Here is a 13,176-nt window from a genome sequence, read left to right on the forward strand (position 1 = left end):
TTCATGAGACATTGCTATGGGCTTTGGCTGGACTCACGGGAACCATTGTTGTGGGGTCCAAGCCCTCAGCTGAATTCTTTGGGTCTCCAGCACTTGGACAGATCTCTTGCACTCCTCTGCATTTGACTTTTTGGGTGACTATTATAAAATAATCCTATAAATTATGTGTTCTGTGTTAAATCTAGTCCCTTGCAAACCCTGACTACAACAGAAGATGTGTGAAGTGCAAACTGTTCAACGCTTAAAGGGGCAGGGATAGGTGTCTTGGGTATGACACCAAAGAATGGGGGGACTCTGGTGTGTATGCCCTATCTAAAAAAAAAAAGGTAATAATTGCTACGCAGAAATGCTGGCTTAGTGTGACCAGAACTGATGTTTTTTCCACCAAAAAAAGTCAGAACTCTTATTTGTGAATGAGAAATCTACAACGCAGATGCTCCTCAACTTACAATAGGGCTTCACATGATAAACTCGCTGTGAATGGGAAAACACATTTAATACCCCTTATGGAACATCATAACACAGCAAGCTCAGAGTACAACATCAGTTTTTTCTCCTCATGATCACATGGCTGACTGGTAGCTGCAGCCCCCTGCTGCCCAATATCATAAGATAATGTCACACCACATATTAGAAAAGATAAAATTCAAAATTCAAAGCATGGTGCTGACTGAATGCATATAATTTTTGGATCACTGAAAAGTTGTAAGTCAAATCATTCTAAGGGAACATCTGTATTTTATTTATTTATTTATTTTTAGAGGGACTGGTTCTTTATTTCAAAATAAATATAAATAATATTCAGTATCAAAACAGTTGCACTACTGGTCCTTCTTTCTCCTGACTGGCCCCAAAGAGAGACCGCAACAAAGGAGTATACATTTTAAGCCAATAAGCTGCAGGATGTACACCCAACAGACCTCACAGAAACCTCACCTAAAAGTGGGTGTGGAAAAAACTTCAGAAGATCAGCACACTGCCAGCCCACAGACTCTAGCGAACTCTCACAGCCAGATGGGGTAGCTGTGCACTTCATCCCTAAAGCAAAATTTCAAAATAATATAAAATTTAAAAAATTTTGTACATGAGCTATTCAAGATTTCTCCAGCACCGACTGATACAAAGCACAATGAGATGGCACTTTCAGAGGGAGCAGCTTCAGACCCAGAAAAGGGCGAGATGAATTTCATATGGCTGAATCAGTGGCAAAAATATCATTTTTTTTTTCTTTCAAGGAGGCAGGAGAGCAATTAATCAGTCACCTCAACATTAAGGGAGGGACACATGATCTATTTAGTGAGCAGCTGGGAAGGGGGTAGAAATGGGACAAAAATTTGGTCTCAGGGCTGGGGATGGGCTCAGTGGAAGGGCTCTTGCCTAACATGGATGAGGCCCTCCCTGGGTTCAATCCCCAGCTCACCAGAAAAAAAAAAAGTCTCAGAGGTCTCACCATCTTAATTTGCTCACTTCTGATGAAAAAAAGTTACAAATCAAAATAAAGTTGTCCAAAGATACCTTAAAGCTCAAAATCTGAGCAGCACGGTTTTTATTTTTGGCTAACTCCTCCTGGGATCACCTTCCTGGTTTGGCTGGTATTTGGTGCAGAGCAGTAGGTTTCCTACAGTGGAGTCTTTGCCTGGGCTGTTAGGCTCTTGGTAAGGTAGATGCCCATACCTCTTTTCCCATACCTTCTCTTCTGTGGAGAAGGCACTATAAATTAGGCTGAAAAGTTACCTTCCAAAGTGAGAAAGGAATTAGACTGCTGCTTTGGAGCTGTGAAATTATTTGGAATGTTTTACAAACGTTTGCTACAACAGAAAAAGTTATTACAAATGTGTACATCACAACATGCTTTTTTAAAGACACTTCACACTGTGCTCTCATTCCCTTAAATGTTGTTCCCAAAGTTGCTCAGCCTGTAGCCCAGCTGGAATCTCTGAGAAGAGGCAGAGACAGTTCGATGAAAAGACAAGGGGCGTAGGGTGAGGTAGGGTGGGGAGAGAGAATGTAGAAAGGAGAAAATAGCCTTCCAGTTAAAGATCAGCCCTCAGTTTTGAGGTCAGCCTCGGGCAGGCCAGCCCCAGGCAGTGTAGGGGTCAGAGGGAGGAGCAGTGGCAGGGCAGGACTGGGGAGCTCTACATCTTATTCAGGCCAAGCAGAGTCTGGTCCTGCATCCTTTGTGTACAGAGGTGCTTCTCTTTGGTGCATTTCAGCTTATCTTCCAAGTCATCAGTTGTCTTTTCCAGTTTGGCTTCTGATCTCTCAGCAAACTCAGCCCGAGTCTCCGCCTCCTTGAGTTTATCAGTAAGAATCATTATCTCTTCCTCATATTTGTCTTCTTTTTGGGAGTACTTTTCTTCGGTAGCACTCAGGCACTTCAGGTTCTGGTCCATCAGTCTGATCTGCTCATCCATCTCCCAGCAATGGGACTCTGCCAGCTCAGCTTGTTCCTCTGTGCGTTCCAAGTCTCCTTCGATAATCACCAGCTTACGAGCCACCTCTTCATACTTCCTACCTGCCTCTTCTGCAATATGTTTAGCTTCTTTAAGTTGGATTTCCGTCTTTTCTTCATCTTGTAGGGCCCAGTTTTCCATAACCTTATACCTCTCTCACTCTCATCTGCAGCTTTCTCAGCTTCCACCAGCTTTTGCAGGGCAGTGGCCAGGTGCTCCTGTGCACGGTCCAGCTCGTCAACCAGCTGGATCGCACGGTTCAAGGAGGCCACCTCTGCCTCAGCCTGCTCCGGAGCCCACCTTTCTCCCTCCACCTCCTGCTGGAGGTGTTTGGCCCTCTCCTCTGCATCACTGGCTTGGTGCTGAAGAACCTGGACCTTTCACTTCACCGCCTTGATGGTGGTGATCTCGGCTATAAAGCCCACCCAGCTGCCTCTGTCTCAGCCCCTGCCTCCTCAGTCCCAACATCTGTAGTTTAAATGCCAATCAAAGCAAACATTAGGCCAGATTCAAGCCTTAGTTTGACAATTTGTGACTTTTGATACAAAGCACTGAGTAATGTTGCCTTATAAACTATGAAAATGTGGATATACTGACCATGGGAAGAAAAATGGAGGCCACAATTCGAGATGGGAGTTAAACAGCAAATAAGGAAATATATCTACAAATGTATCTACTATCATCAGTCAATAGCTGAGCTGTTAGTGAAGCATATTTTGAGGAAGGAGAAAAATTTATAAAGGGAGCTGTCAGGCAATGAATATTGAATCTGGTCCTGATTTTGATTTTGGAGCAGAAATGGGAAATGTGTATAAAAGAGTTCCAGCAATGAAAAATGAGAGATTTCTTTGATACTGCTAGATAATCTTTTAGGTACTTGTATATTTTCAACTATAAATATTGCTGCAGAAGAAGCTAACATCACAGAATCCAAATATGAAAATTCAACGACATCAATGCCTCAAAAATTCATCTTGAGAAGGGCCGGGAATTTAGTTCAGTGGTGCCGCCGCCTGCCTCAAAAGTACAAGGTCCTGAGTTGGATCCCCAGTACCATAAAAACAAAAAAACAAAAACAACAACAACAAAAAATTCACCTTGAGAATGAATTATGGAATTTGGAAATCTGATTTTAATTAAGAACTAGACTATGTTTTTAATCATATTAAAATTACTTTTCACTTGAGCACTATAAAACACCATGTGAATGTACCACTTCATTAAATCCCAACATGACCCTATGAGGTAGACGATTATTCCCATTTTGTAGACCACGGTATGGAAAGCTTCACCCATTACTTGCCCATTTGATAAATATTTAATTTAGAATGCTGAGTACAGAGAATAGTGAACAAAGCAGGCAAAAACGCCTGCCTTTGTGGAGTTCAAAGCTCAGGCTTAACCGAGTCAGCTCCAGGACATAGTCAATAGCTTTTATTTCAGACACAACACTGTTCCTGAATCTAAATCTCCCATTAAGCTTTAACTACTGTTTCTAAGAAGTGGGCAATGCTCTTTAATAATGACAGAGGAACTAGCAGGGTGCAGACCTATGACTCAGTGGATGGAAGTTCTTGGGGCAGCTGAGTAGTTCTTGGGCCACTCACCGGCTGTGTGACCTCAGCAGACGAGCCCTCTGGAGTTACAATGTCTCCTCTGTGCATGGAGAAGCTGCTGTGAAAACACAGCATGCTATAACACAATAAGGATGGAATTGTGTATAAAATCATATGTACACATTTGTGTGATTCTTGACACATATGAATGGTTTTCAAGTAGCAAACAATAATTATTTTAAAAATAAAGACTCACTCAGCAATGGTGAAATTTCTAGTAATCTCAGAAAATCTGCAGTGGTATTTTGGGTGATTGACTTAGCTTTAAGGTTGTTGGTTTAAAGGGAAGTATGGGTTGAGTTACCGCTAGAAACACTTAGTTACAGCTGGCAGGAGATGACCCAGGGCAAGAGACCAGACACAGTAAGAGCCACTTTTGAGAGCTGACATCATCTGGGGAGGAAATAAGTGGGCATTCTTTCATTTATTCATTGAACAAATATTTACTGCTTGCCTACCATGTCCTTTTTCTTCATTGCTATATCCTTGGTGCCAGAACAAACTCATTGCCCTGAAGAGGTTTACATTCTAACAGGGTGAGATAATTAATGTACAGAGATGTTTATATTAGGTCTTAAGTTCAACAAAGAAAAATGAAACTAGGCAATAGACAGCAGGATGGAGAGAGGGAGACTGTATTAGGATAATTAATGCCAGCTGTCTTAACAAACAAACTCTGCAATTTCAAGGGCTTAGCCCAACATAGGATTTTTCTCTTACAAAATGTGATTGAGGTTGGTGACTCAGGGACCCAACTATCCAGGATCCTTCCACCTTCTGCTTTCTCCAAGATAGAAGAAAGGAGGCTTGGGGAAGCCAGATGATTTTGAATGAAGTGGAGATTCAGCGTGTATCTCTGGTGTATCTCTGGAGAAAGATCGTTTCAGGCATATAAAACAGCAAAAGCAAAATCTGAGGCAAAAATGTGCTTAGTTTATTGTAATTAACTCTTCAATCTAAAAATAATTACCAATAGGTGAAACTACATGTTTATTCTATTCTAGATTAATTTCTCATGAATAAATTGTATGAGAGAGGTTTAGTGAACACTGACTTCATGTTTTTGCCTACATAAAATGTTAACATTGAAATTCAATGACCCCTATTTCTCACTGTGTGAATAGTCATGCTCAGTTTTTAGCTGAAAATGTTATAATTCAGAATTTGCCCACTGAATTGAGTTAAGGTTTTGTATTGCTTTAGGATACACACTGTGGGAGTAATTCTGCTATGCTACTGTGGTGGTTTTGTGCAGGATGTTTATGATACCACCACTCTTACAATAACGGTGTAATTTTTTTGGCTTGTTTCCCAGATTTGCTTGAAAAGGGTCAGGGGACAGGCTGAAATTAATGACACATGAATGTTGAATGCCAATTAGAGTTGTCTTCAAAGGAATAATTAGGTTAAACTTAATAAGAGGGGATATTGAGAAGCAAAAGCTTTGGGCAAATTATACACTGAAGGAAAAGAAGATACGAAACAAGGCAACTGTAGGAGATTGAAATTGATTACTATTTCAGGAAATGATTTATCTATTAGCTTAAAAATAATATTTTAGTGAGACGGAGAGATGACTGGAAAGCCACGGTCACTGACCTCAGATGAGAAGGTGGAATGAAAATGCTGGGACCTGTCCTGGTGCATACACCCTGCAATCGCAATTTTAAGACCTTTACTCTCTTTATGAAAGAACCCAGGGATTTTGCTTTCCCAAATAATAGCAAAAGCAAACACTTTTACTGTGCTTACCAGCCACGATGCCTGTCATATAGTAACGTTTTATTTTCCTCATCTGTACAGTATGGATTACGTTATGACTGAATCTCCACAACCTTAGGAGGTCAGTACAATGTGACTTGCTCAAAGTCACACACTTCGTATCAGACACAGAGTGGAACAGGGAAGCTTGGCTGTGAAGCCTGAGCTTTTATTCACTGCACTTATGTCTTGGAGAGATGAGGGGACACGTGCAAAATGCTAAAATCTCTGTCATATTTACAGTATTGGAAACTCTCCAGCTCTTTTCACACCACCCTTTGACTCTTATTTTGTCAAACATCACCTTCCCTAATCCTTGCCTTGCTCTTGTCAGTATTGCACCTTCCTTTCCAAAAAGCTTCGCAGAGAGCAGGAGAAGGAAGATGCAGCACCATGGACCAGCCCATTGGCAAGCACACCCTCGTCAGTGCAGTCTCTCATCTTTGCAGAGGCCTTTCTTACCTGTGTGGGTTGTCATTCTAGAAGCATTCACTGAGCGCTCAGACTGCGAACGTTTATGAGGCATGCAAATACTAATTTACTTTCTAGGAAACTTAAAAGCCTAAAAATTCTTCAGATAATTCACTTCTCAACAATCCATCATCCGCCGCGCTCTAGCCCTGGCGCCACACACCTCAGCACCGGCCACCAGGAGGCAGCGGCGGCCGCGGAGTGGCCGAGCGTAGGGAGCGGAAGCTCGGCCATCGCTTGCTCTCGTCTGGCACGCGGCTCTCGGCCGTGGACTAGCGCAGCTGGGGACGTGGGAGGCCCGGGCCCCGCCCGCGGCCGGTGGCGGCGGCGGCGGCCCAGCGCGGCAGTCGGGCGGCTGCGAGCGGCGCGGCGCGGAGGGCGCGACCGGCGGGCGGCTCCGCGCTGCCTTGGAGCTCCAGACTGCGCGCCAGGGTTCGGGTAGCACCGCGGACCGCTCGGACGAGCCCCGGGCTCTGGGCGCCGGGACCATGGCGCTGCGCGCCCGGGCGCTGTACGACTTCAGGTCGGAGAACCCGGGCGAGATCTCCCTGCGGGAGCACGAGGTGCTGAGTCTGTGCAGCGAGCAGGACATCGAGGGCTGGCTTGAAGGGGTCAACAGCCGCGGCGACCGCGGCCTCTTCCCGGCCTCGTACGTGCAGGTGATCCGCGCCCCCGAGCCCGGCCCCCCGGGCGACGGCGCCCCTGCCCGCTACGCTAACGTGCCGCCCGGGGGCTTCGAGCCGCTGCCCGCCGCGCCGCCCGCCTCCGCCTTCCAGCCGCCGCCGAGCACCTTCCAGCCGCCGGCCGCGGGCTTCCCATACGGCGGGGCCGCCCTGCAGCCGGCGCCCCAGCAACTCTACGGCGGCTACCAGGCCAGCCAGGGCAGCGACGACGACTGGGACGACGAGTGGGACGACAGCTCCACGGTGGCCGACGAGCCAGGCGCGCTGGGCAGCGGCGCGTACCCCGACCTCGAAGGCTCGGCGGCGGCGGCGGCGGGCGTCGCGGCGGGGCGCTACCGCCTCTCTACACGCTCCGACCTGTCGCTGGGCTCCAGAGGTGTCGCGGCGGCCCCGCAGCACCCCCCGTCGGGGGCCAAGAGCTCGGCCACCGTGAGCCGCAACCTCAACCGATTCTCCACCTTCGTCAAGTCTGGTGGGGAGGCCTTCGTTCTGGGTGAGGCGTCAGGCTTCGTGAAGGATGGGGACAAGCTGTGCGTGGTCCTGGGGCCCTATGGCCCCGAGTGGCAGGAGAACCCTTACCCGTTCCAGTGCACCATCGACGACCCCACCAAACAGACCAAGTTCAAGGGCATGAAGAGCTATATCTCCTACAAGCTGGTGCCCACGCACACCCAGGTGCCGGTGCACCGGCGCTACAAGCACTTCGACTGGCTGTACGCGCGCCTGGCTGAGAAGTTCCCGGTCATTTCGGTGCCCCATCTGCCCGAAAAGCAGGCCACAGGCCGCTTTGAGGAGGACTTCATCTCCAAGCGCAGGAAGGGCCTGATCTGGTGGATGAACCACATGGCCAGCCATCCGGTGCTGGCCCAGTGCGACGTTTTCCAGCATTTCTTGACGTGCCCCAGCAGCACTGATGAGAAGGCCTGGAAACAGGGCAAGAGGAAGGCTGAGAAGGATGAGATGGTGGGTGCCAACTTCTTCCTGACCCTGAGCACGCCCCCTGCTGCCGCCCTGGATTTGCAGGAGGTGGAGAGCAAGATCGACGGCTTCAAGTGCTTCACCAAGAAGATGGACGATAGCGCACTGCAACTCAACCACACGGCCAACGAGTTCGCGCGCAAGCAAGTGACAGGCTTTAAGAAGGAGTATCAGAAGGTGGGCCAGTCCTTCCGCGGCCTTAGCCAGGCCTTTGAGCTGGACCAGCAGGCCTTCTCCGTGGGCCTGAACCAGGCCATCGCCTTCACCGGAGATGCCTACGATGCCATTGGCGAGCTCTTCGCAGAGCAGCCCAGGCAGGACCTGGACCCCGTCATGGACCTGTTAGCGCTGTATCAGGGGCACCTGGCCAACTTCCCGGACATCATCCATGTTCAGAAAGGTAAACCCTGGCCTGCAGAGCAGGTGGTATGGAATTTGTTGTTCAGGCTGGAAGTAATAACTTTGGCAGGGCTTCGCTTTATTCCCCAGGTCCAGGAATTAGGCAGGGAGGCATATGGATGGCTAGGCCTCGCCTTAGAGTGTACAGTGGATCCTTGGACAGGTAGCTTCCTCTTTATCATACCTTCCAGGCAGGGAATGAGTGCTCTTCAGAAAAGTGTCTGAAGGTACTTTTTATGACTATGCTATCATTTTAGAATTTGAATGCCTGGGTAATGAGCTGCACAGATCTGCTTGTGACTAGGGTTAGAATTAAGGGTCTCAAATCATGTTTGGCATCTGTTTGAACACTGCATTGTCTCTAGTGTTGGGAGGAAATAATGGGGAAGACCGGATGTCTGCCAATAAAGGTAAACCCTCTACATCCACCCTCCACACCTCAGTCTCTGCTTTAGTAAGATAATTGGGATCATTTCTCTGAACTGAGGCAGTATAACAACTTCCTATATAGACTTCTAGTATGCAGCCTTTGTAAAATAAGATAAAAGGCCCACTCAACTTCCAGGAGTGTCATCATTTTTAGTTTGGAATCTGAAATAAGAATGTTGTTTACAAAAATAGTGTAGGGAATATGAATGCAGAGTACCTGAATGTTGGGTCTGAGAGCAGGTTTCTGTTACCTCAGCTATCCCATTATCAGAGTATGTTGTAGTAGTTTTTAGTATTCTTAGTGTTCCCATCTTTTGGTAAAACACTGGAATTGCAAGGGGGTTTTTTTTGAACAATTACAGCAGTAAAGTCTGACCTACCATTAGTCACTAATGTGCATTCTGATACAATGCTTTAGTTGATTGAGAGAATGAGGAGGTGAAAGCCTGGCATGGGGGAAGGGTTGGAAGGGAGTCAGCTAACTTAGCATCCTGCTGGTGGACACCTCCTTGGATTACCAGGTCTGGCATTTGTGATGTGGTTCTCATGTCTTTCCACGTGGGCCAGTCCATTTATGAAGAGTCCTGATCTTTGACCTGTTCTTTCTTGTATTGACCTAACATTTGTCCCTTGGTTATCTTTCTGTTCCTTGGAACCACACAGAGTAAATCTGTTCCTGGACACGTCAGGCCTTCAGACATTTGCAGCCAACAGTCTTTTTCACTTCGTTCCTTTCTGCTTCCCTCCTCCTTTCAAGTGTGACTAGGACTCTAACTCTTAGTGGGGGTGGGAGGGGATGTGTTCCAAATGTCTTGGATCTATTCTTGCTGATGTCAAATTGCAGTACCCTGAACATCTACATGGACTTATTTTATTTTATTTTATTGGTACTGGGGATCGAACTCGGGACCTTGCTCTTGCAAGGCAGGCGCCGGAACCACTGAGCTAAATCCCTGGCCCTGGACTAATTTTAATAGACAATAGTAACTTGGCAATTTACAATTCATAGATGCATGCTAAGATTGAATTAGATTTTTTGAGCAGTAATAATTGCTGCTGGCCTATATTCAGCTTGCGTCTACATTCCTTATATTTTTAACTGTTTTGCCAAAGCTATGAGTCCTTGACTTTTTGGCTGGTGCTGGAGAAACAGACTTTTTGAGTTTCTAGTGGAGAGCCTTAACATTAAAATTCCTTTGAATTACATCCTTCTGGACTCATGCTTGCTGCCTGTTTACCTATTTCTGAGTTTATGCAAATTGTTAGACAGAGGGCAGAACCAAATAAAGGCTCTTGCAGCCCCCATGCAGGTGAGCTATCTACTTCAAGTGGGCATCAGTTTATTCACTATTTTTAAAAATCTGATATTTACTTATTTTATTAAACTTATTCCACCATCCTTTTTTTTTTCCTTGCAGTACACAATGTTTCCATTCCCTGTGTAGAGTTGGTACATGTACACACGTCCCTATTGGTCTTTTCATCCCCTTTTCCTCCTGTCCTTGCCCTCTACTTGGTCTCTTGATCTCCCTCCCATTTGGAAAAAGATCTGTCTCCCAGCTTCCTATTATTGTGATTCGTGCCTCCTACTCAGCTTTTGTCTATTGCCCTGCTGCTGTATCACGGTGTTTATCCTAAGGACTTATACTTTACTGAGCCTGAAACCATCCATTTTATTTTTTTAATCCTAGCAGGAGAATTGTCTCCAGTTGCTTGGGATTTGGAAAACATTCTTTATTAATACCAGTGTCATTTTATGTTGTTTAAACGGACTCAAGGGCACTAAACATAATCTGCAGGAACTAGAACACCCGTTGATATGCAATATAGTTTGTTTCTGCTGTCGCCTTGGTGTGTAATGTACAGGGAGCTGTGTCCCTAGATGACTTGTCTTTAGAATGTACTACCATTTAAAGCTAAAGTGTGTGATACATAAGGCTGAAAGATTTGCTCACAGCTAGTATTTATTAAGGATGCTGGTTTGGCAATTTTTAGGAGTGCACAGGAGGTGAGTACCATAAGCCTGGGTAAAGCTCTTTGTGCATGTTCAGGACTTGTGGGTTTGAAGAGCAGCTTGACTTTCCCCCTCCCCCTAACTCAACTATGCAGTTGCTGTTGGAATGGCTCATTTTCAGTCTAAGCACTTGCGAGTTTGTTTACTGGTGATTTTTTTTCTTCCTCTAAAGTCTCAAAAGTACAGTTCTACCAGAAGTCTTGACTGTGACTTTTGAGAAGATAGCAACAACAAAAAGGACAAATAAAAATCTTTCAGCAGTTTTACCAGTCTTTTGTTGTATTTGGTCCATATTTCAATTTAGGGAAAATTTTTAAAATTCAAAAAATGTTCAAAATCATTATTTTACCTCTCAGGGCTTAAGAGAAAAAGAAATTTAAGAGAAAAGTAATTTTTCACTGCTTTGACATTTTATAAGTTGTGATCATAATTGGGCCTGTACTGAAATAGAACATGATTCTAAAGTGCCTTTTATTTACTAAAGCAATTAAGGAAAGTTAATTAGACTTTTTTCTTTAATTCTTAGAGGAAAGGAAAGCAACATTAGGCTCCTCTGAGTCTATTTCTTATCAGAGGCCTGCTGTGGTTAGTTTTTAAAGTGTTCTAGACCCTTGGTATTCAGTGCTGTATCCATGAGCCCCATGTGGTAAGTTAAATTAAAAAGGATGAAAAATTCAGTTCCTCAGTCACACTGGCCATATATCAAGTACTTAAATAGCCAGTGGCAGGCATGTTAGACAACAGAGGTGGGGAACATTTCCGGTGTTGCTCAAAGTTGTGTTGGACAGCACTGCTTTAGACAGTTGGCTATAGTTCAGAGGTCAACCCTGCTTTAACTTTCTCCAGCAAATGGGTTATCTTTTATTGTGCATTCCTGCTCATCTCACACCATCTCTTCTCTCCCACATAGACTTAATCAGTAAAAACGGGTGGGCTAGGAAGAGCAGTTTCTGCTGGATCCCTTCTTGCAGAACTTCAGGGGCACTTGCCACAGGAGCAGAGGTCATCATTGTCAGCGTGTCCATCTGTCTGTGGCCCAAACTCTTGTCTCAGAAAACACACTGGTCCATGGTGGACTTCTGAGGCCATCCTGGTGGGGACCCAGCCACAGCACGAGGGTAGAAAACCTACATACTCTTGGTGAGGTAGGCTGGGTTTTTTGCAGCTCTACTCAATACTGAAACCATCTCAGGGTTTAGTGCAGTATTCAGCAAAAGTGAAGAAAGCCATATGGTTCCTTCAGTGAAAAGAGAAGTCTAGAGTTCTGTTTTTTTAAAACCAACTAATGGAGTCCTAGATAAACAGGCTTGTTTATATTAATAGAGTAGAGTGGGGAAGAACATTTTTGTTCTAGTCTGTAGTACATTAGATGAGAATTCAGAATTTATTTGAATTTTTATGTGTATTTTGCTTTGACCTAATAGTTCCTTAAATTTTTTGTTTATAGGTAGCTCATTGATCTGGGAGTATGCAGTATGCACAGGTCTGTCACGGATCTGGAACCCCTTTGGTTTCAATTTTCTTTTATTGAAATGGTAGCATTTTATCTTTTCACTTTTTATTACCATGGCCTACAGTGTATCTTTTTTTTTTTTTTGGTACCGGGGATCGAACTCGGGTCCTTGCACTTGCACAGCAGGCGGCTAAACCACTTACAGTGTATCTTTACAACACTGTTGCTCCTGAGTGTAGGATAATATATAGAATATTTTTCACTATCAATTTCATAGGATATTCAGTTCTGTTTCCAAACATACGATTAGTTTCTAAAGTTTAGTAAAGCTAAATATGGATGGCAGCAAATCATTATGATTTAAAAGTTTTACATTTCTCTCTTGGGAAATATTGTAAAGGGGAAAGACTATAAAAGTTGTTTATAAGAAATACTTTTCATCCTTGTTTATAAATATGGGCTAGATGGCTGGAATGAGTCACCTAAAGTCAAATTGCTTTATTCCAAAGTAAGGATATACAGTCATGTTAATTGATTTGCTGGTAAAGCCTACCTAGTTTGAGCCATGTGAAATGGGGGCAGGACTAGGTAAATAAACAGGCAGTTCTGTTTTCTGTACTCTTAAATTAAGCATATAGAATCTATTTCTTTGCTCTCTAAATGTTCCAGATGGAGCACCTTTCAGCCAGAAAGTAGCCCCAGGACCTCAGGAATGGTACACCAGTAGTGGGCCTGTCAGTCCTGTGGGGTAGAATTTCACCATTGTGCTCTTTCCCTCAGACATTAATTAAAGATAGCCAGTGTCCCTGTCAGGCACCCAAGGTAAGGCAGGGTTGCAAGGAGGCTTCCTGTGTACTCCGAGACTTGCCTCCAGCTGTAACCTTTGGTCACATTTGTATTTTCTCAGTGGAACCAAGGT

At 44.9% G+C, this 13,176-nt stretch overlaps 2 protein-coding genes across 9 annotated transcripts in view; one reads left to right on the forward strand and one right to left on the reverse strand.

Moving 5' to 3' along the window:
• Positions 1-1,131: 1,131 nt before the first annotated feature.
• Positions 1,132-6,618, reverse strand: LOC147824559 (tropomyosin-like). Its single transcript, XM_087189373.1, has one exon. It carries the CDS (start codon positions 2,592-2,594, stop codon positions 2,136-2,138), a length of 459 nt encoding a protein of 152 aa, XP_087045499.1. The 5' UTR covers positions 2,595-6,618; the 3' UTR covers positions 1,132-2,135.
• A 21-nt stretch (positions 6,619-6,639) lies between these two features.
• Snx18 (sorting nexin 18) overlaps positions 6,640-13,176 on the forward strand; it is an 81,741-nt gene continuing 75,204 nt past the window's right edge. For all 8 annotated transcript variants that reach the window (XR_015442274.1, XR_015442280.1, XR_015442275.1 and 5 more), the window contains exon 1: positions 6,640-8,362. Coding sequence is in view for 1 of the 8 variants with exons in the window: in XM_004848524.3 (XP_004848581.1) it covers positions 6,790-8,362 (1,573 nt within the window). In the remaining 7 variants the exon portion in view is untranslated. The remainder of the gene's footprint in view (positions 8,363-13,176) is intronic.

The sequence above is a fragment of the Heterocephalus glaber genome, unplaced genomic scaffold (genome assembly GCF_053883595.1).
Source record: "Heterocephalus glaber isolate CG9 unplaced genomic scaffold, H.glaber_assembly_v1.0 deba00001538, whole genome shotgun sequence".
In the NCBI taxonomy this organism is placed as follows: Eukaryota; Metazoa; Chordata; class Mammalia; order Rodentia; family Bathyergidae; genus Heterocephalus; species Heterocephalus glaber.

What these genes read in the sequence shown, in the direction of transcription:
- LOC147824559 (XM_087189373.1), bottom strand. Translation starts at nt 2,594, where the DNA reads ATGGAAAACTGGGCCCTACAAGATGAAGAAAAGACGGAAATCCAACTT.